The 20,859-nt window shown below is 33.7% G+C and overlaps 3 protein-coding genes across 5 annotated transcripts; all 3 read right to left on the bottom strand.

Annotated features, from left to right (window-relative positions):
• Positions 1-2,320: 2,320 nt before the first annotated feature.
• LOC112523234 (ACD11 homolog protein-like) lies at positions 2,321-6,506 on the bottom strand. Of its 2 annotated transcripts, none has more exons than XM_025132756.1 (5): positions 6,346-6,506; positions 5,971-6,214; positions 3,294-3,466; positions 3,011-3,156; positions 2,321-2,535 (listed from the first exon to the last, which is right to left on the bottom strand). In XM_025132756.1, the coding sequence occupies exons 1-5, from the start codon at positions 6,387-6,389 to the stop codon at positions 2,429-2,431; spliced, it is 714 nt and encodes a 237-aa protein (XP_024988524.1). In that variant the 5' UTR covers positions 6,390-6,506; the 3' UTR covers positions 2,321-2,428. The 2 variants fall into 2 exon arrangements, with proteins under 2 accessions (XP_024988524.1, XP_024988525.1); XM_025132757.1 differs by lacking the exon at positions 2,321-2,535 and adding an exon at positions 2,599-2,781.
• Positions 6,507-8,615: 2,109 nt separating this feature from the next.
• On the bottom strand, positions 8,616-14,654 carry LOC112523511 (RNA polymerase II C-terminal domain phosphatase-like 4). 2 transcript variants are annotated; one of them, XM_025133133.1, is made up of 9 exons: positions 14,399-14,654; positions 13,004-13,161; positions 11,608-11,693; positions 11,240-11,352; positions 10,980-11,160; positions 10,482-10,771; positions 9,583-9,771; positions 9,459-9,497; positions 8,616-9,140 (listed from the first exon to the last, which is right to left on the bottom strand). In XM_025133133.1, the coding sequence occupies exons 2-9, from the start codon at positions 13,147-13,149 to the stop codon at positions 8,826-8,828; spliced, it is 1,359 nt and encodes a 452-aa protein (XP_024988901.1). In that variant the 5' UTR covers positions 13,150-13,161; positions 14,399-14,654; the 3' UTR covers positions 8,616-8,825. The 2 variants fall into 2 exon arrangements, with proteins under 2 accessions (XP_024988901.1, XP_024988902.1); XM_025133134.1 differs by lacking the exons at positions 11,608-11,693; positions 14,399-14,654 and having other exon boundaries at positions 8,826-9,140; positions 13,004-13,084.
• A 366-nt stretch (positions 14,655-15,020) lies between these two features.
• On the bottom strand, positions 15,021-17,771 carry LOC112522772 (protein NRT1/ PTR FAMILY 3.1). Its single transcript, XM_025132079.1, has 4 exons — positions 17,711-17,771; positions 17,414-17,631; positions 16,772-17,331; positions 15,021-15,993 (listed from the first exon to the last, which is right to left on the bottom strand). Exons 1-4 carry the CDS (start codon positions 17,769-17,771, stop codon positions 15,117-15,119), a joined length of 1,716 nt encoding a protein of 571 aa, XP_024987847.1. The 3' UTR covers positions 15,021-15,116.
• Between the last annotated feature and the right edge of the window lie 3,088 nt (positions 17,772-20,859).

Below are 20,859 nucleotides of genomic sequence, written 5' to 3'. Positions count from 1 at the left end.
TTAGCAGTCACAACATTTTTAACATATATATTTGTTTTAGCATTGAACATATTTCAACACCCCAATTTTTTCCATCGTTGAATTTATAGAAAATTACATCTGAATAAAAGTTGTAGGTAATTTTTTTATAACACCAATGAATCATGGAATTAAAATAAAATTTCAAAAATTATTTAAAATTTTTATTTTTAACATCTTTTATATTTTCTTGTTGAAATGGAGAAGGTTTTGAAGAATCTATTAAAATAAAAATATAAAAATATTTATTTTAAAAATTCTGTTAAAAATAATTATTAATATGGTTTATTCTTGAAATATCAAGCATTTATTAGGAGAAGGTATAAAAGAATATAAAACTAATTAAGTATTATTATATTGATTAATATATATTTAAATTAAATATTTGTTAAGTGGAAATTTTATTTGAAAGCGGATAGGGTGGATGGGAGATGATCATAAAACGACAAAAGGAGACGGCTGCCCGGGCCCACTGCCGTATCGGGTCAAAATACGCTTCCCTGGTCAAATGAGGCTGTTATGACATGTACTATGTAGGCTCTCTCGACGTGATCACATGTTGTTCTTCTAACCTCTAAGTTCAACGATGAATCCATGATTTCTCTTTAGTGAAGTCATTTTTAAGGTAAACTAAAGACTCGTAAAATTGTCCGATGTGTTTTTAACCTAATTACAACGTTTTTGAGGGAATTATAAAGTTTTTTTGATTGATTTCGAGATATTTTTTTAGTGTTTTGTCGATTTCGAATAACTTTTTTGGTTTTTTTGATTGATTTCAACAGATTTTTTTGGTTAGAGTAACTGTTTCGATTGGGGTTCGGGCCCGTGTAAAAATGTAATGGGGGAAATGAAAGGTAAATCATGGAAAACCTAAATTTTAACCTATAATTTTTTTTGAATTTTTGATTGGGGTCCCTTCCCCCCTCCTTTTTAACATTGCATCCACCCCTTCTAAGACAAAAACATTTTTTTTAATATCATTAAAATTATTATTACACCCTTTTAAGTTTTATTTCACGATACCAATTAATTTTAAGAGGTAAATAAGTTATATAATTTTTATATTGAGATTTTATCTGATATAACAGAATCAATATAATCTTATTTGTATTGATGAGATATATATATATATATATATATATATTTATTTATTTATTTATTTATTTATGTATATGAGTTTGAGGCATATCATTTGTCCCATACTGTGGAGTGATAAATTATTCTCTAATTTATAATCTTTAAGCAACTTGTGTATGTTGTTTAAGAGATCAAATTGGCTTTGAATTGTTTGACATAGTTATATGAATTTTACACATATATTAAATGGTCAAAGAACAACACTAGCCTAGAAAGTTGCGGTAGTCTCTGGAATTGAACAATGCTCCATACTAGTTTCCAGGTGAGTTTTAACTCACGGTAACCTTTGGAATACGTTTTTTCTAACCGTTTTTGACAGTTTGCTCATGATTTAATAAAGCTGGATAAGATTAAATGTTGGTTATTTCTTATCCAGAACCATGTGTAAACACAAACCTATTTGTATGTGTAATCACTTCATCAATTTAATCTCTCTCTTAATCCTCTTCTTCTCTTCAATATAATTCTATAGCATGTTCATGGAAGATATATTATGTTGTTGAATATATCTTATCCGATTCGTGAATCCTGAGTGTATCATAGCCTATAACCTAAACAACTTTACTAGTAGGAGCTATTAATATCCTAAAGACAGTGATTCTCACATCTTCATCATTTAATTTGTTGTACTTACTCTCCTTCTACAATCTTATTTTCTAACAATACGCAAGTAATATATTGGTTTTGTTAATTCAAATTAAAAAAAAACAATATAATTTATAATTGTTTTACCAAATTCAATCAAATAAAATATTTTTTAAAGACATCTTCAATGTATTTTTGTAACTTCTTTAGAGTATAAAACTAGAAATCAGAACATTTTTTTAACAAATTCTATATTTTAAAGATTTTAACATTTATTGTATTAGTAAAATAATCTATAATTTCATTATTACTAATACGCTTTTTTTAAAAATTACTATAAAATAATAACAATTCAATTGTATTAATGGAAATAAATAAATAAAAATATTTCTCTCATACCACCAAATTTTAAAGAATCATCTAAACATAGCAATTTGTTTTTATCATATGTGGGGTATGACCCAAATCTTGCAAAAGAAAGCTGCATGTGGGTTATAATTTAAAGAAAAACTAAAGAATAGAAAAATGGATATTCTAATTATAGAAAGTATCATAACAACTATAAAGAAAACAATATTTCTATGTTAGAAGAGAAAGGAGGCATTGCCATCAATGGTTAAATGTTTACATGGAAGCCATTCAAGATTTGTATGTATAATATAATCTAAACCCACTCCCTCATACAAGATCACCAATCTAATTTTATGCCCCTGGAAATGTAAAGAGTATCAATGTTTTCTATAACTGCAAGTGAAGCTTTTATGTACCTCCTCATTTCTTTCTCTGCTGATTTATCTGTCACAACATCAAAATTATATACAAATCAACTTCTTGTACACACACACACACACACACTACCTTCCCTATTCTCAACCATGTCAAAAAAGGGTATTCGACTATTTGCCATCCTCTGGAGACTAGAATGCCCCACTGAACAGGTCCCACATACATCATTGGTAGAGGAGAATACCTCACACACGGATTACACCCATATACCGCTAGGACAGATAAGAGGGGGCATTTTGAACCATGTAAGAGTCACTGTCAAAGGAAGAGTGTTCGTTTGCGTTACTTTGGGATAGGGAGAGTAGTGTAACATCCCAGGCCAGCCGTACCAGATATTGTCCGCTTTGTCCACAAACCTGGACTCACGGTTTTAAAACACATCTGATGGAGAAGGAATCTAGTCCCTTACAAGGCAACCTTAGTTCCCCTCCCCAACCGATGTGAGATCTTACAAGTAGTTGCTACTATAGATTAGTGGACTCACCAGTTTCATTTAGATTCACCAAAAGTTGTTCCCTTGTTGGAAGAGTACACATTCCAGCGGAAACTGCAGTTCTAACCGCCCATGTGTGGTATGGCGCACAAACTTGTTGATATGCTGTTGTAGCCGCTTTTTTTAATGAATGGTTCCTGAAAGATTACAAGAATATCAAAACATTATTCCAAATGCAACAAGGTGTCATTCAAGGTAACATATGGAGTACTTGAATCATAAAATGGAAATATGTAGAGGAAAAAGGGTGCTGCAACGTGGGGTAAAAACATACTCAGCTGACAAAAAATTCTGAAACAACTCTCTAATGAGATCTAGACCCTGTCTAACTCTGCGAAGGTTACGAGTATGGCTCCCAGGTGATTTTACTGTATTATTTTGTAAGTCAAAATCAACTACACTACTTAAAGTGCCAAAGTGCTTTGATGCATCAAGAAGATCGCGCACCTGAAAAGCATCAATCATCAAGTTAGCTTGTGGAAGCTGCTTAGATCTTTTTTTTTATAACAAAAGACATAAGAGCACATAAATAAAAGGCCAATTTTGAGGATAAAAAGAAATCATAAAACATGAAAGCAACAAGGATGCTCTTTCAAGTTCACATGCTAATCATAGCATTTCAGATGGGAACATCAAACTAAAACACAATGTTGAAATGAAGTGGAGAAGGTGATTATGATTAGAGAAACATGCTCATGGCATCGTACTTTGAAGTGTAAAGAGGCATTATTATGCGTAAGGAGCCCGTAGGCTGTAGCATATTTTTTCACTCTCTTTCACAGCTCTTGGAAGTGAGTTTTCTTAAATTTGACTTATTAGACTTCTAAGGCTCTTAACTACAGAGGTTAGATTTCTGATTCTACTAAGGTATCTTAATTTCTAAGTGAAAGAAGTTGAACATAATTTCATACTACTCGGGCATCTGTTTACTTGATTATAACTGACCCGACAAGGCTACCAGATAATAACCACTCAAATCAAATTTGTAAGACTCTACTGGCAATTTGATTAGACTTTTTAACATATTTGTGTGTAATGTGCTGCACAAATATAAGTCCTTCAAAAATCATTAAGCAGAGCTAGGCAGACAAGTAGCCCTTGAGTGATCAATTGCCTAAGCACGAACGGAAGTTTCAGGAGAAGTGGCAGAAATCCTATGTTTGATCTTTATCAGGTCCAAGCCAGGGGAGAAATAAGGAATAGAATTAGAAATTCTGAAAATAACAATATCCGGAGCTGATTTGTTGTGGATTTAACTTTGAATCTGGTATGCGTGTCTTTGTTAGATCTTCCTAGTTTTTCCAAACAAGCAAATGAAAGATGGTCGGATCTATTTGGTACCAAGGGGGGGACAGAGGCTCTCATTCCTATACATAGTGTTGGGAACGAGATTTTCTTTTTTAAGTAGAGACCAGATATTATATTTGGATCATTATATGAAACCTTTTTGGATAGAACCTCAGGTGTGACACCTAGATTCATGTTCAAACTTTCTTACTGATGTAGAGCAGCTTATTGAAATACTTGATGATCTTCTGCAAATGTAAGGAAATTATAGTACAGACCCATATATTGGTGTTCTAGAAGGTTTGATTTGATTAAAATTCAAAGTTTCCTCTCCACTGTGTGACTACATAATGTCTTGAACTTCCTATTAGCAGAACTAGCTTAAATTGACAAATAATCTTTCTTAGAAACCTTTACTAGCAGAACAAATACTCACGGTATCTATGCTACATTAATACGGGCTATTAGGAGCTGAAACTTCCTAGTTGCACCTACCACCCTTAAACACAGTACGAATGAACTGATAGAGTAATGACATAGTATTCCCTTAGGAAGGTGCGTCAGAACACTGAAAACACCAAATAGGAAGGACACAAAATTCTAGGAGCAGTGAGTTCTCAGAAAATTCCTGTAGGTCTCTACTCCTTACCGAGAACAACTTCATCTCTTTTTGGTAATAAATGTATATCCAAAAATCCAAATGTGAGCTAAAGATACATCCATAATAAAGAGACCCATAGACATCTGGTGAAAATTCTGTATTAAAGGGAAATTCTTATTTTAGAGTTCTTTCAAACTAATATTCACAGTTTTCTAAACCAAATAAAAAACTGTCAAAATTTCATCCATAAGATGGTCATATATTTGAAGTATTTTCTTCCCTTGGTACTGGTTCCTTTTCTTTCCGTACACCACAGATTCTGCTCTGTTTTCCATTGGTTTTCCAGCGGTTCGAATCTTCTTAGAAAAAGAGATACACTCATAGATTGGGTTCATTAGACTTCACAAATTGGTGCTGCGATTTACTGAAGTACGTGTTTGTTGTATCTTGGAGACATATCATCACTGATTCATCACTGTCGCAAATAGAAGACGGAGAGAGATCTAAATCTTGACTTAAAGTTTAATTTGGCTGTTTTTCACTTTATACATACAAAATATTTTGCCATTTTTTTTTTGTTTCCAACATGTTGATTGTTTGGATATTGGTCTACACTTAATATATACATAAGAAAGGAAAAGTTCTAACAATATCATCAATCATGCCTTGACAGACCTGTATCTATTTAGACAATAGACATATTTTATCATTCCCACACATATATGCAGGTAGTCCACATAGTTACAATCAACAACTTTCGCACCACTTTTAGTAACTCCCTGTTTATCAGCAACTATGTATTCTTAAAATAATCACAGATTAATCGTCATAAACTTAATTAACTGAGTGATTTTACAGAAGTTATTATAAGGCTAAACATCATAGCCTTGTCGACCGTGTAATGTTGGAGAAACACTCTATAGTTAGATCCAAAAATTTAAACCAATTTTGATAACACCCCATAACATGATCCAAAAATTTAAACCAATCATCAATCCAAATATATCATGAAATTAGGGATCTAGGTTAAGCTTCATCATAAAGAAACTAAGAAAAAACAAACCTTGGCGGTGTATTCCATCTCAGCGAATTTGAAAGCAATGCCAAGGCAACCAAAAAGGACAGATACTAAAGAACAGGCCTCACAAAACGGCTTCAAATACAAATCAACCGAAATCCCTTTATCGTTACCCTTTTTAATCAAATCTGAAATTTCCTCAAACGCCTGTGCGATCGTAGAAAGAGGGGTTCCTGTTGCAGCATCTTTGTAGTCATCGTCGTCATTATTCATCTTCCGGCTCCTAACACTTCACAAATTGACATAAACAATAAACATACACTCCCCGGTCATCTAAAACCTAAAAATCAAAGAAACAAAATCTGGAAAAAGGAAATGAAAGAAGAAAGAAAGAGAAAGTGAAACAAAGGAAACGCATACTTTTCTCGGTCCCTGTTAGAGGTGAAGTATGAAAGGAGAGCCATTGAATTTGTGTCTGAATCTTCTAGGGTTTCGGCATCTCCTAAAAAACCGGCGAATTTTGTGTGTTTGAGATTTCGAAGGAAGGAAAGGAAGGGTGATATGATGGTTTTCTTTCGCGCCCTCACGGAATATGCAAGTTTGCGTGTCAACAACGAGATCTTATGTTCCAAGTTCCAACGGCAGGACCTTGTATTTTACTCAATTAAACCATTCTTACCCCTCAAATTACGATTAATTACAAAAAAGTCCCTCGAAACAAAATCTCATTACTTTTTTGACATTGGAGACCATGCTTCAAAAATTCGTCAAATAACCTTATGCAACAAAAAATAAAAATCAAACTAGATTCGTTTTGATTTCCCAAGATCGTAGTTTAAGGTACAGTGGTGGACCCAAGATTTTTATTGAACAGGTGCACCTTTAAGGTAAATCAAATCCCACAAAGTCGTCTGATGTGTTTTCATCAAATTCCACCTTGAAAATTTCAAGAGATTTTTCTCTCTCATTTTTTTTGCTGATTTTGAGAGACTTTTCGGCTTTTCAATTGATTTAGAGAGACCTTTTTCTGTTTTATTGTTGATGTTTCTTGTATGTTTTAATATAACGAGTGCATCTTTCGTATCCCAAAAAAGTACTACCTACAAAAATAAGTTGAGCAGATGTACGAGACCCTGCTTGAAGCTTAATAGGTCCGCCCCTGCCACGGTAGACGTTGCAGGTTTTCGTTCAGTCAATCTCGACAGATCCAATAAATACATCGATTGGTCTATTCATTTTTTATGGAAGACGGGGAAAAAACATAATTTAATTCTAAAGTATATTGATTCGTCTATTCATGTTGTAGTTTTTATTCCCTACAAACGAACCATTTTTGTTGCTTTAGAATATTATACATAAAATGCAATCAACTTTAAGCTTTATTCGTAGACGAATACTTTTAACACTCAACTTTTTCATAACTTAGTATGTGGCCCAATTTTTGTTGCTTTAGTATATTACAAGTAAAGTGCAATAAATTTTAAGCTTTATTTGTAAACGAGTACATTTAATACTGTCTTTTTCACCTTATTTTTAGCATTTTTTGTTTCAAAATATGTGTTTATAAATAAAAATAAATAAATATTTTTTGAAAAATAAATACTTGTTTTGGGACAAAAACTAAAATAAGAATACAAAATTGTAAATGCTCAATTCAACATTTGTAAGAACATCTCTAATACATATATACGATATTATAAAACATTTAATAAAAAACTCTTAAAAAATATTTTTTATGCATTAAGGATTATATATTGATGCATATTATTTCAAATTCAAGGTTACAAGTAAATTATGCATAAGTATAACTTATTAAAGCTTCATATTTGAATTCGTGTAACTAACTGCAGATAAACATAATCAAATAGAGGATAATCATCTCATTTTAAAATCTAAAATATAATTAGAATAATTATCGAGTTTTAACAAAATAATTAATTATTATCTTTATAAGAAAATTATATTATTAAACCAAATACAAATTACTTCGTTATTAAACCTAAATTAAATTATTTATAAAAAAAATTGAATTAAAAAATTACACAAAAAATATGAATTTTAAATAGTTAATTTGATACTAATATCAATATATTTTTGTCAAATTTTTATGATATCTTCAAATTTATATTCTAATTAAAAATAAAAACATCATCATTTTTTCAAAATCACATAAAACCATGTTATAAGATCGACTAAAATAAAAAATAAAATGAAATATTAAAATCAAGATCTATCTAATTGCACTACAGGAATACCATTCTAGTACTTCAAAATGGAGGAAATAAATATTTTAAGAATTTTAAACAAGTTTTTTCTTCAACAAATTCTCTAAGATCTTTCCTTAATAAGAAAGAAACACATATTTTTTAATTATATTCTCATCAATAAACAACCTTAAAGTTAAACATTTAGAAGGAAAAAACAAATACTTTATTAAATATATTGAATATTTGATTATGTTATAATCAATGTTGTAATATTAAAAATAAAAAATCTGTTGATGTTGAAGTTGAACGTAATTTTCTTCTAGAGATTTTGAATTCTGCTCTAATGTTTCATAAGACATGAGACATTTGTAATTCGCACATTCTAGTTATAATATATATTTTTGAAATATATAATATTTATATACTGCAAATGCAAACTATCATGAACCCATGGTTCAAAATCAAGATTCAAGAAGAGACCTTCAAAACATCTTTGATTTAATGTTAGTACTATACAACAAAAACTTCCATTTTACAACACAAATCTGATGCAAAATGTATGTTCTTCTCCCTTTTCTCTAAAACTAATCAACTGTGTGCCAAAAATCATAAATTTTGTTAATCTTCAGGCAATGATCTGGTTTCATCAGGGTCTACAACATCTGATCAGTAAGCAAAGCGAAAACGAAAACATCACCTGTTGTTTTTAATCTCGTTCACAGGAAATAGCTCCTCAGGTTGCCTCTGCCACAGATAATTTGCAGCTTCTAACCATCGTGGTTCAACCAAGAATTTCTTTTGATCAACTGCCCACCGAGACTTTTCAGTTCCAATATCTGTTGAAATCACATGAGTCACCGAAGGGTCGACTTCTGTTGCGCATGTAGCTCCTAGTCGCTCAGCCATCTTCCATAAATGGTGATTTTCCGCCTGGAATTTTGTTGGGAAGACACGACTGAAGACAATTTTACAACCCTTCAAGATTTCGCTACGAACGGTCCCCAGTACCTGCAACAATTTTCATTTTTTTGTTGCCATTTAGAAGATATGGTAGTGACTCCCTTTTACTTGATACAACAAAAATGGAGAATGAGGAAGTAAGTTTCAGCCTTGGCTTAAGGATAACACAAACCATAAATATTTTGAGAACCCAAGAATCAACCATTTCATGTATTATTCATTATGAATCACTCTGAATAATCATGAATATCTATCACATTATTCATCATAGATAAAACATGAATAGTTGGTTCCATGGTTATCAAAATACTTACGCTTTACATTTGAACATGACCCTAAGAAGATATTACAGCATAGATATCTCACCTGCCTTACATCTCGGCCTGAAAAATTCTCCCCGAGTTCCTATTAGGCAAGTTAAAATATCAATCAATCCGTGATTTCAACATACATTATAGTTTGTATAGAAAAGTGGATTACTAGTACATACCGGATCAAAGAACATACTGTGGATTCGCTTGAGCACTTGCAGAACTGTTGCAAGAGCTCCATCATCTTCGCTTTCATCGTTTTTCAGTTCAGAAAGTGATTTACATCTGTAGCCAAATTGTTTACAACTTGAAGCAAAAAAATGATATCTTTCCATCAAAATCAGATTCCCCTTGTGCTTCACCCACACCTATCAATGCAAGAAATGACCTTTTAGCATGGCCACAAGGAAACGATGACTACAAAAAAGGTTACCATAATTTACAAGGCCTGTGATAAAATCAGTATGTTTTTGTAGAAGAGGGTACGAAATAAATGTCACAAATTGAGTGGCACCTTCCACAAATCAGAAATATTGCTCTCTACAGTTCCAATCTAACTACCATTATGTTACTTACCGTTATTTACCAACACACTCTAGCCCACAAATACTCTGACCGAGATGTTGACCCTGTAAAGGGGTTGCTTTCTGACTCAGTCAGTGGTTACCTAGACACTTGGTAAACAATCATTTTCAGTCGGTGCTTACCCAAACTGAACCTCTTACCTAGAGAGCACTCTTACTTGGTTAGCGTTTACCCAATTTGTGATGGTAAACGGCCCTTAGTCACCTTATTTAGTAATATGTGTGATCTCGTGTGGACACATAAACAAATAAAGTTATACCAGAAATCATTCATCTATACCAGTTTCCCCCATTCTCCATTTTGTGGAACCCATGTTCATTTTCCCTAGCATCAGGTAAATGGACCCAAGACTATGTCTTCACTTCTCCCACTAAATAAATCAGGACTCACAAATTGAAAGAGTTAAATGTCAAAATGACTAGGACCCAACATGTGAACATTCATGCACATATGCATCACTTGCAAAACGAAAAGGTGATAGCCAGTTGCTTACTGCTTCTGTATCATCAAGGATTAGAACAGCACTTTCTTGCCCAAGTACCACATCAAGGCCTTTCTGATGCCTTTGAGTGCAATCGCTTTGTGCAATCACTCTAGAATCAAAGTAAATCTTTCCAGGGTCAAGCAGAGTTGCCATTTCTAGCGCATAAGCACGTTCTCCCATGGTGTAAATGTACATTTCAAAGAGTTTACTTGCTTCTTTCAGGAAAGTGTGAACAAATGGCCTTAACTTCGTCAACATGCGCATGGAGTCCAATTTGAATAAAGTGCCTCTTAATACATCTGTCGAAACATTTCAAGGTTAAACATCAGTTTCTTACATGACAGAGATACAAACAATAATATCTAATACGTAAAAGATCACTATGATGTATATCCTAATTACCAATATAATTTACTTTTACTAACTTAAGAAATCATAATCCAAAAAGTTATCATGGGTATAAATCTTTAACACGCACAGAACCAAAAAGTTACAGCAAGAGAATACCTTGCATAGGATCACTTTGGTTCATTAGATATCCTTCTTCTTGAGTTACATCCATAAATCGAGTTGAATTAAGTAAGGTGTGATCTAAATCAAGAACCAAGCAAAGCTTTTTCTGGTTGAACAAATTCTTTAGATCTCTATCACGCAATCTAACAATTTCATCATTAGCAAGCCTCAGATCCTGCAAAATCGTAATACATTTATACAGGTTCGAGAAATATGTAAGAGAATATTTAAAGCTTTTATGAAAGAAGAATAACCTTGTGTATATACCCAAATGCAACCCCAGACTGATTATCCATCTTTTCTCCACACTTTATGCACATTCCTCCAATAACACCAGGATGTGTGCATATATCCTTCATTGATGCTTCTGGACATGACAATAAAGAAACGAATATGACCACAAAATAATATACCAAGAATATGTGTATGTATGTTACACAGTTTAGCGAGAGCAATATACTCTTGCAAACATAATGTGCTTATAATTGCTAGATATAGCCCAAGTTGTGGGGTATTTATTTTCCTTTTTAATGTGGTTCTTTGTCTCTCTTTTTTTTTTTTTGGCTCAGCACTTGAACAGAGAATTGGGACCGATATATAAGCAAGAAACAAAAAGTTTCACCTAATGTTTTTGTTGTTTCGTGCTGAGGTGTTGAATCGTTGGCGTCTGTGACACTTTCTAACACCTCGATCTTCTGCCTCTTTGTCCTATAGAATAATAAAATTATTTAGATAATATCACAGTTACGGTAGATTGAATCAAAAAATGTTAAAAAGAATCCAATTGAGTATCAAAATGCATGGTAAATTCGGTGAATCTCTTGCTTTAAAATACTAATGTATAATTTTCAAATTTTCTATTTTCATATACAAGATAATGTGATCAACCACTTGTGACTCTTCCTACCAAATGAATTACCAAGTCATCCTTAGATAACTGGACACTTATTTAGCATTTACAGATACTGATCCTTAATAACTGATTACATTTTGACAATCAATGTATGCTCGGGACCAAATTAAAGGACTCAATAGAGTATATAGTGGGTCATGGGTGTTTGGATGTGTGCTTTGAAGTGATTATGTGACATTGGATAATTAGAACCACATAATCTATGTGATAAACTGTATTGCAAAAGATAATGTTTGGATGTTCTTCTGTTGCTTGAAGTTGTCATAATAAGATAATGAACTGTTTGAATGTTTGGCAAATATTTATTATTTTAGCAACTAAAGAGATAGAAGGGCATTCTCGTATATATATATATATGTGTGTGTGTGTGTGTGTGTGTAGAGAGAGAGAGAGAGAGTCAATTCATACGAGACCAAATAAGAAAATGGTCGAATCACATGTGATTTTACACTAAAATGAGTAAAATCACATATAAATCACATGTGATTCATGTGACTTTGGCCGTGACCTGAGATCGCAGGCCACATTGCCACAAACCCTTTTGTGGACCGTTAATGCAAAATCACATACAATTATGAACGTGATTTGACCGTTTTCATATTCTCTTATTTGAACCTACCTCTCTCTCTATATATACATATGTATACATACACATTTGCCGCCTTAAGTTTTATGCCCCCGCAAAAGATAACGTAGTAGCAAGTTCTTAATCTTCTTCTCTTCTAATTGTGTCCATATTAGCCATGACATCCATCCCCATTTTATGTTACCATTTGTGCTTAAACCAGAGAAATTATATACAGATCTCACCCATTAACACATCACGATTAATCCCATCAACCACTTTACAGAAACCCATATGTGAAAAACCAATATCAGTAGCATGTTAACTATTAAAGTGAAAAAAGATCACAACTGAAAAAGAATTGAGACAACCCCGAGTTCCAAGCAAGACATCACAATTTTGCTAAATACGAGTTGATAACTTCGTTCACATGCAAAGAAAATGCATCAGCTTTCTTTATATACCAACGACAAAATTTTTGAGCAATCATATCTATTCCATAATGCATGGTTAGTTGAGAAAAACAATTTCAATAGGCACCTATTCCCATCCGAATGATATGTCTCATTGGCTTCTTCTTCAGGTTCAGGAGAGGTGTCAGACGTAGAATCCAACTCTGTATCCAGAAATGAAGCAAAATCATCACTGCTGGATGAGTTCACCGGTGAATCATCTGCCACACTCATCTACAAAGCCACCTATATCATTCAGAGCAAGAAGCATACATCAAAAAGGGTCATTCTCACATGTGGTTTTTAAGTAAGGAAAACTTCATTCACAAAGAAATGGTGTAAGCGAAAGGGAAGGCGTGAATCCTTAATCCTAGCTAGTTTTGATAGGAGAAGCTACCCAGGGGCCCAAACGAAACGGCACTGAAGGGTCTTCAATTAAAGCCATAGGACTAACAAGAACGCCATGTCTGTCTTATAAAACCTGTTGTACGGTAGATGATTCTTTACACGAAGTAATCTTCATAAAAGGTCCTGAGGCTGATTTCACTGGATCTTCTTCATGGAAGCACCAAGTTTTCTTTTACCATTATACTTATCTTAAGGTAGCTTGATCATAAACTGTTCTTTGAGGGCATCACATCATTAATATAGATGTTTAAATTCATGCTTCACAATCTTCTCTCCGTCTAATTTTGCAAATTGTGAATTTTCAATATTTTTGTTGGAAAACCAAAATTTTCCCTTTTGCATATCTCGATTCTCATGTCCTCACATAAATGATTCAGGGATAGCATCAATATTCAGCCCTGAAGAACTACACCTGATACAGGGATTATAACACCCCTGCTTCCTAGCCCTAAAATAATGACGGATCCTTGAGGTTCAAATCCATCATAATTGACCATGGATGCCCAGGCAAAACTTCATTTCTACAATTGCGTTTACCTTTCTAAATCCTAATACTAATATGGCGGTTACGTTGAATCCCAATAATAACCAAAACATCTCTAAATTCACAAACAAAGAGAGAACACTTTTGAAGACGATTGGTTTGATCAATTTGCATTCTATTAGAGCAACTCCAATCGAACGGCAAAACCCTAGTTTTGCCGTTCTCTTGGATCCAATCGTACGGCAAAACCCTAATTTTGCCGTTCTCTTGGATCCAATCGTACGCCAAAAACACCAAGGTTTTGCGGGAGGAAGGAAATGAACGGCAAATTTGCCGTGGAAGAGACGGACGGCAAAAGGTTGGAGTTAAGAGTTTTTTTTGGTGTTTATGGGCTCACCTATTTGGTGTTTAGGGCTTCTATCAAACACACTAAAAGTAGAAAACCAAGGCAATTTAGATACCTACTTAGAAATATGTTGTATATTCAAAACATTAGTCAAGAAACGCCATCATCAAAAATAACGAGATACTAAAGAAACAATATTTCTAAGAAAACAAATTGACCAAAACCTAGGAGAAATTTGAACTTACTTGAGAAGAACTAGCCGTCGCCGGAGCAGTTGCCACCGGAGATTGACGCTCCCTACAACGAGGGATAGAAGATAGAGTGTGGATAAAAGATTCTTCAGAGACCTGAACCCCCAAACCAAACCGAATCGTCCTGAAAACCCTCGAAAGCAATCACAACTGCGAATGAGAGGGGCGGGAAGTTTCCCATTTATTCCTGGATTTTCAATTAAAAATCGAAACTTTGTCTATGAACCCGTAATGCCTCAAATTTTCCCCCATTTTTAAATAAACCCTGAGGGATGTTTGGGATTGTATCTAAAACACCTTTGTATTTTTTCCATAAAAGTACTTATCTATATCATTTATATTATATTATAAAATATTTGATAAAAAMTTTTAAAAACTATTTTTTTATATGTAAAATACTGTTTATTAATGTATATTACTTAAAATTCAAGATTGCAAGTAGATTGTTTGTAACTACAACTTATTAAAGCTCCATATCTAAATTTATGTAACTAACTATAGATAAACATAATCAAATATAAAATAAACATTTCAATTAAACAAACTATTGATCATTTCTAGTATTGCACGTATAGAAATGATAATATATTCTGTTTAATATTCAATAACATAACTCAAACACTCATGTGGAATTACACATATGCCCTTTGGCTATGATTACTGCATACACTTTCTAATGCTTTGAGGTCCAACTCAACAATTTAGGCACAAATCAGACATTGTTTCCTACCTCAATTCCATCATTTTGTTGAGCAACCTGAATAGGCTTAAAAGTGTAGAATTTTGCACAAAACAAGTAGTAAATCAGATTAAGAACTTGAAGCAATGTGATCAACCAGTAGAAATTCTCTAGCTTTCCCGTGTTCAGATTATCATCCGGGAGCCAGTTCGACCCATCATGGCCCGCGCTTAACTTGTGCACCATCGTCACGAGAAGGGTACTAGCGTAATTTCCACCAGCAATCGACATCCAAAACAACGCAGTGGCGGTGCTTCTCATGCTCTCCGGAGCCTGATCATAGAAAAACTCGAGGTGCCCGATTGACATAAACGTTTCTGCGACCCCGTGTAGGCTATACTGAGGTACTAACCAAAACACCGAAATGGGAATAGTTTCGTGAGGCTTGTAAGTCAAACCATGGGCAAAAGCGGCATTTTTGCGCTTTATTTCAATGAATCCAGCTACCAATGTGGCAAGAACCGATATCGCGAAGCCAATTCCCATCCGACTAAGAAAAGAAATTCCCCGTTCTAGCCCTGTGAGTTTACGTGTAATGGGCACGAAAATACGGTCATAGAAGACTATCGTGGTTAGCATCGAGATCAAGGTGAAAACGGTCATTGATCCAGCTGGGATTTGGAATGAACTTGTGAGGCTTCTGTTCATTGTTTTGGCTTGTTGGAGGGAGAATGTGCTTTGCTGTGCATAAGCTGTGATTAGAAGAATCCCAGATGCCCAAATTGGCCCCATTCTAAGTACCGACTTTAGTTCTTCGACTCGATGGACCGTATTTAGCCGCCATAAGTTCGGGTTTGACTGCGATTTTGCATATTCTTCTTTGGTGACGATGGCAGCCTTGTCCAGAAATCTGAAATGTTAGTGAGTAAGATGAGTCTTCTCTCATATAATCAAACAAATGAATCTTGATTTTGAACCAAAAAGAGGTGCAATTTGACCTTTTTTGGTCAAACAGACATATCTTCGACGTCAAAAACTGATACGAGTTCATCAAATATAGAGAAATACTGACATCAGTGTTAAAGATTATAGTAATATGCTACAAGGGTGAATTTAATTGGTGTCAAAAGAATGTAAAATTCGTATTATTTGGTACTTTAAAAAGTAATAGGTTTGACTCCAAAAAGTCAAAGTACACATTTTCTTGAAATTCGAGAAAAGAGGAAAGAGGTACGTGAGACATGCTTATCCATGGGCTAATGAAAGAGATATGTACATAAACCTTTTTCGTAATCCAGATTATACCCCTAACACTGTTGATAAAGAAAAGATAGCAGAAGGGTAAATGTGTCATTTGAAATGCATAAAGTTGCACCATACCTATCAATTTATCATGTGATGTTGGATAACACGTGTTTAGGCTAATCACTGATTAAAAGATGGCCTAATCCTTCCACTGTCATTTTGCTTTATAAGATTCACGTAACTAAATAATTGAGAGTCTTATGTAAAAGTGTAAAGTAAGTTGACAGACGTCTAAAAATATCTTTATCAACTTAGTGTGACAGCTTTATGTACGGTGTATAATTGTTTGATCTTATAAAATAGTCTATCAAGACATTTAGACATATTTAACATTTGATTGTAACAAAATATTGTTACAGTAAGGTAGAGAGTGAGAGATTTACTTCATTTGTTTAGTATGCTGAAGCTTCCCAGAGACAGAAATGGAGGCATCAAGCTCCTCATTCTGGTACAGCAGTTTATGATCAGAAACCATAGGCAAATTTCTCTTTTTGTAAGCTGCCACACACACTTGTATCAATCGGGTAAACGGGCTACCCGCCGGATTCAAATTACGGTACAACGGGTACCCGATCACAAAGGTAATGACCGAAACAGTCATGGCTATCGTTGGAACACCGAGACCCCAACCCCATCCGATATTATCTTGAATGTAGACGATTACTGTCACCGCCACCAGCATCGATGCCCCCATCGAAAAGTAGTACCAATTGAAGAACTTCCATGTGCTCGTCTTTTGTTTTTCATCCGTTTCATCGAATTGGTCCGCCCCAAACGCCACCACGCACGGTCGGATCCCACCCGATCCAACCGCCGTTAACAGAAGCGACACGTACAAGATCGCCACTTGACCCGTATTAGCTTCTTGGCAGATTTCTCCATTTTTGCATGGTGGGGGTCTTAACTTTGGTAACACCGCGGATAATGTCAAAGATACCAGTCCCTAATATATAACAGTATTAGAAGACCGGATAGCAACAGGTTTGATGGTATGTGTGTAGCTGATAAATTAAAGACAGACTTACTATCTGGTAAATGATGGAAGCAACGGTGATGGTCCAAAAGCGGCCGGCAAAGGAATCGGCAACGAAAGCTCCGAGCAACGGAGTCAAGCTAGCAGTGCCGCCAAAATTGGTGAGAGTGTTGGCGGCTTTAGTCATCGGCATATGGAGTTGTTGCGTTAAGTAGCTGATCATATTCGTTTGAAATCCGACGACGGCCAACTTCTCACATATCTCATTTGCTACCAATTAAAATCAAGACAAGATAAGTAATGAAATAGAGAAAATGCAGAAACTATTGGGAAGAGCTTGATGACATACCAAAGATGAAGGGCATGGTGATGATACCACCCTTGATCCTTTTGGGTTGGATCTTGTTCATTTTGGTTTCCTTGAAACTCTAATGGTGATTCAAAGCTTGTTTAAATAGGCTAAAGGGTATGCCAGACTTGCTGTTTTTACTATCTACTTGCAACTTTTTCTCTAGGTTGCTGCCACCATTTTGTGGCCAATAATAGCTGCTGTGGTTGGTTGAAGGATGATATTCGCTAACTTACCCGGATAAGCGCTTACCAAGTCACTTTACTTTACCGGATGAATATGGCAAGAACTAAAAATCTTACCTGATAAAAACGAAAACAAGAATCAAGAGTCTTACCCGGTAAGTGAGAACGAAAACTCTTGCCATAGTTAGTGCTTACTGGGATAAATTGCTGCGTACGATGGGTTTTAGTGGTAAGCGATAATGTTGAATTTTACCGATAAATGCCTACCGGATAAGTTTTTAGGTAAAAACAAGTCACGGGGAGATTCAATCATATCTATCAACTTGTCCTCCATCTATGTAGCTTTTTGTTTACTGCAGTAGAGTCTAATTAGTACGGACTTCCGTCCTTCATTTCTGAATATATACCATTTTTTTATTTTTTTTACAAAATAATTAATTATTTATGACAGCTACAACACTTGTATAAAGAATTTGAAACTAAAAGTTGTATATATTCATCCATTAAGTTGTTACTATGTGTATAATTTAAGACATTGAACTGCTTAATGATTAAGTTGTGATTTTGATGGGGGATTATTAGGCTTTGAAAAAGATAAGCTATAGTGCCTAACTTAATTCATGCTTTTCTATTCAAGATATTTGTTTCCTACAAATATTTGTGGTAGGAATAGGATTGGAAGTAATTTGTAGAAACCTCATGTAACATTGGGTTGGGTTCCAGTGAGAATAAGAGTTACGATGAGAATGTGATAATAAAGCTTTCATATACATTCAACTATCTTTATTTATCTGTTTTTTTACCAGTATGATCGAAATTTTAACAAATTCATACATTTGAAGGTGATTAATGCATTAAAAAGTCTGTGAAAGTAGCTTAAAAGTGAATTTAAAAAAAATTCAGTTAGATTATAAAATCAATTCATTCAAAGGTTCAGAAGCGTTCTTAACATTTTCACTGTAACTGTTATTCTCACACGTTCACTCGTCTATGAATATGAAATATGAAGAGAGAGAGAAGTTAACCCTAGACCCATCTTGCTTGAAGGTGTAGGAAGTATGAATTTAGAAGGGTTTTTTTTGGGATTTTTTTCTATATATAAGGTTAATTAATTTATGTATAAATATTCATTTCGAATTTGATTTAAAATTAAGGTCAAACGTATACATTTGTTTTTTAACAATCAATTAGATTAGATTAATGTTGTTACGGTTATCATTCAACAAATCAAATCAAATGATGATATTATATTATATTATATTAATTGATAATGGATGTATAATATAAATATATCAAATCAAATACAAATCATCTAAATGTTGTATATCATGTAAATCAATTTCAACTGTTCATTCAGATTATCAAATCAATGTCAATAATGTGGATTAAATCGGTTTCGAAATTCATTCTCAACCTTATTCGCAACTGATTTGGAAACTACGTAAAATTTTCAAAATGCACAAAATCAAGGGGCAAGATTGGTTTGTAGTGTAACATTTAGGCGGTTTATAGTTTATTTGTTCTCTCTCTCTCTCTCTCTCTCTCTCTCTATATATATATATAGAGAGAGAGAGAGAGAGAGAGGGGGGGGGGGAAGAACCATTTAAGAAAGTTAAACATTATGTGAGAAGACGAGAAAACTTAATATCATATATAATTACATTTCTTTGGGTATTTTTGTTTAATCATACATGATTAAGCGTCTATATGTTATCAATACAACAAGTGTTTAATCATATATTCTAAATTTGTGTATCATACGTGTAATTATACATGATATTGAAACTGCTTGTTTTCTTGCAAAATGTTTAACTTATTGTTTGAACTTGGCCTTATGTATATATATGGAAGGGTTCAAATGAAAACACCTTCATTTTACAAGAACGTGATAACACCTCTTTACTATAGTCAATTACATGTGATATTGTATTGAATCACATACAATATACATGTGAAACTAAATCAGAGACGCAGACAATCTTTGGAGCGACCTAGGTTGCAGGTCAAGTCACTCGTACACTATTAGTCTCCTTCACGTGTATTATCATATATAATAAATGTGTTATTTTATGTGATATTGTGTTTGATCACATATAATACACATGTGAAACTAAAATTAAAGATGCAGACGACCTTTGGTGCGAATTAAGTTGCAGGTCAAGTCACTCCTACATAAAAGTGTTATCATGTTTTTATAAACAGAAGCATTATCGTTTGAACATATATATATATATATATATATATATATATATATAATCTGACAAATAAAAAAACAGTGCTACGATACCCACGTGCCGACATCAATCGTCAAGATAATTTGTCTTCGATCCGCTTGTTAGTATACAATACAATGAATACATCATGTAGTCATTTCGTTTGGACCTTAGTTAAGTTGCGGGTCCATCAAGAAACAAATTAGTGGGACGGTCACGGTCGTGGTCCTACTCCTACTCCTACATATGGACCTCATCCACTTCTCAGATTATACAAATTTAATTATATATTATTTTTTTAAATCAACTTTATAAATACACTCTTATTTATTTTACGACAAGTTATAATTAATAAGCAATATGTAATTTTATTTCATTTTCTTCTAAGTTTTGTATAAAGCGTAATGTCTATCATTTTCTTTTTTTTCTTCATATCATATCCTTTTTAGTTCTAAAAATGTAGTATTTGACTTGGTGAATTGTTTATTTTGGTATGTATTCTATCTAAGAACACATCCCATTGCATATTACCCAATTGTTAAACAGATACATAAAGTATGCAAATATCCAATTTGATTGTGGTGATGGTGAGGGAATATTGTGCTATTTTTAGTATGTAACGTCTTACAGTTTCCCCCATCATGTTTATTGCATGACTACAACTTTTTCCCACAAATTCCTTGTACCTAAAATAAGATGTATTTAACTATTTGAAAAAGTAAATATAAACTAAGGACCTTCGGTAAATGCT

Source organism: Cynara cardunculus, assembly GCF_001531365.2.
Source record: "Cynara cardunculus var. scolymus isolate 2C chromosome LG 12, CcrdV1, whole genome shotgun sequence".
In the NCBI taxonomy this organism is placed as follows: Eukaryota; Viridiplantae; Streptophyta; class Magnoliopsida; order Asterales; family Asteraceae; genus Cynara; species Cynara cardunculus.
Note: the sequence above shows the minus strand (reverse complement) of the source record. Positions and strands in the feature narration are given on the sequence as shown.

Excerpts from the sequence above, each read along its gene's own strand:
- LOC112523234 (XM_025132756.1), bottom strand. The coding sequence starts at position 6,389 with ATGGCTCTCCTTTCATACTTCACCTCTAACAGGGACCGAGAAAA. Across the intron at positions 3,157-3,293 it reads CAGAATTTTTTGTCAGCTGA|GAACCATTCATTAAAAAAAG; the intron begins GTATGTTTTTAC and ends GTAATCTTTCAG. Across the intron at positions 2,536-3,010 it reads GGTGAATCTAAATGAAACTG|ATAAATCAGCAGAGAAAGAA; the intron begins GTGAGTCCACTA and ends ATGTTGTGACAG.
- LOC112523511 (XM_025133133.1), bottom strand. The coding sequence starts at position 13,149 with ATGAGTGTGGCAGATGATTCACCGGTGAACTCATCCAGCAGTGATGAT. Across the intron at positions 11,694-13,003 it reads TATCATTCGGATGGGAATAG|GACAAAGAGGCAGAAGATCG; the intron begins GTGCCTATTGAA and ends ATTATTCTATAG. Across the intron at positions 11,161-11,239 it reads CATTTGGGTATATACACAAG|GATCTGAGGCTTGCTAATGA; the intron begins GTTATTCTTCTT and ends ACGATTTTGCAG.
- LOC112522772 (XM_025132079.1), bottom strand. The coding sequence starts at position 17,771 with ATGAACAAGATCCAACCCAAAAGGATCAAGGGTGGTATCATCACCATG. Across the intron at positions 17,332-17,413 it reads CTTCCATCATTTACCAGATA|GGACTGGTATCTTTGACATT; the intron begins GTAAGTCTGTCT and ends GTTATATATTAG. Across the intron at positions 15,994-16,771 it reads CAGCATACTAAACAAATGAA|ATTTCTGGACAAGGCTGCCA; the intron begins GTAAATCTCTCA and ends CTAACATTTCAG.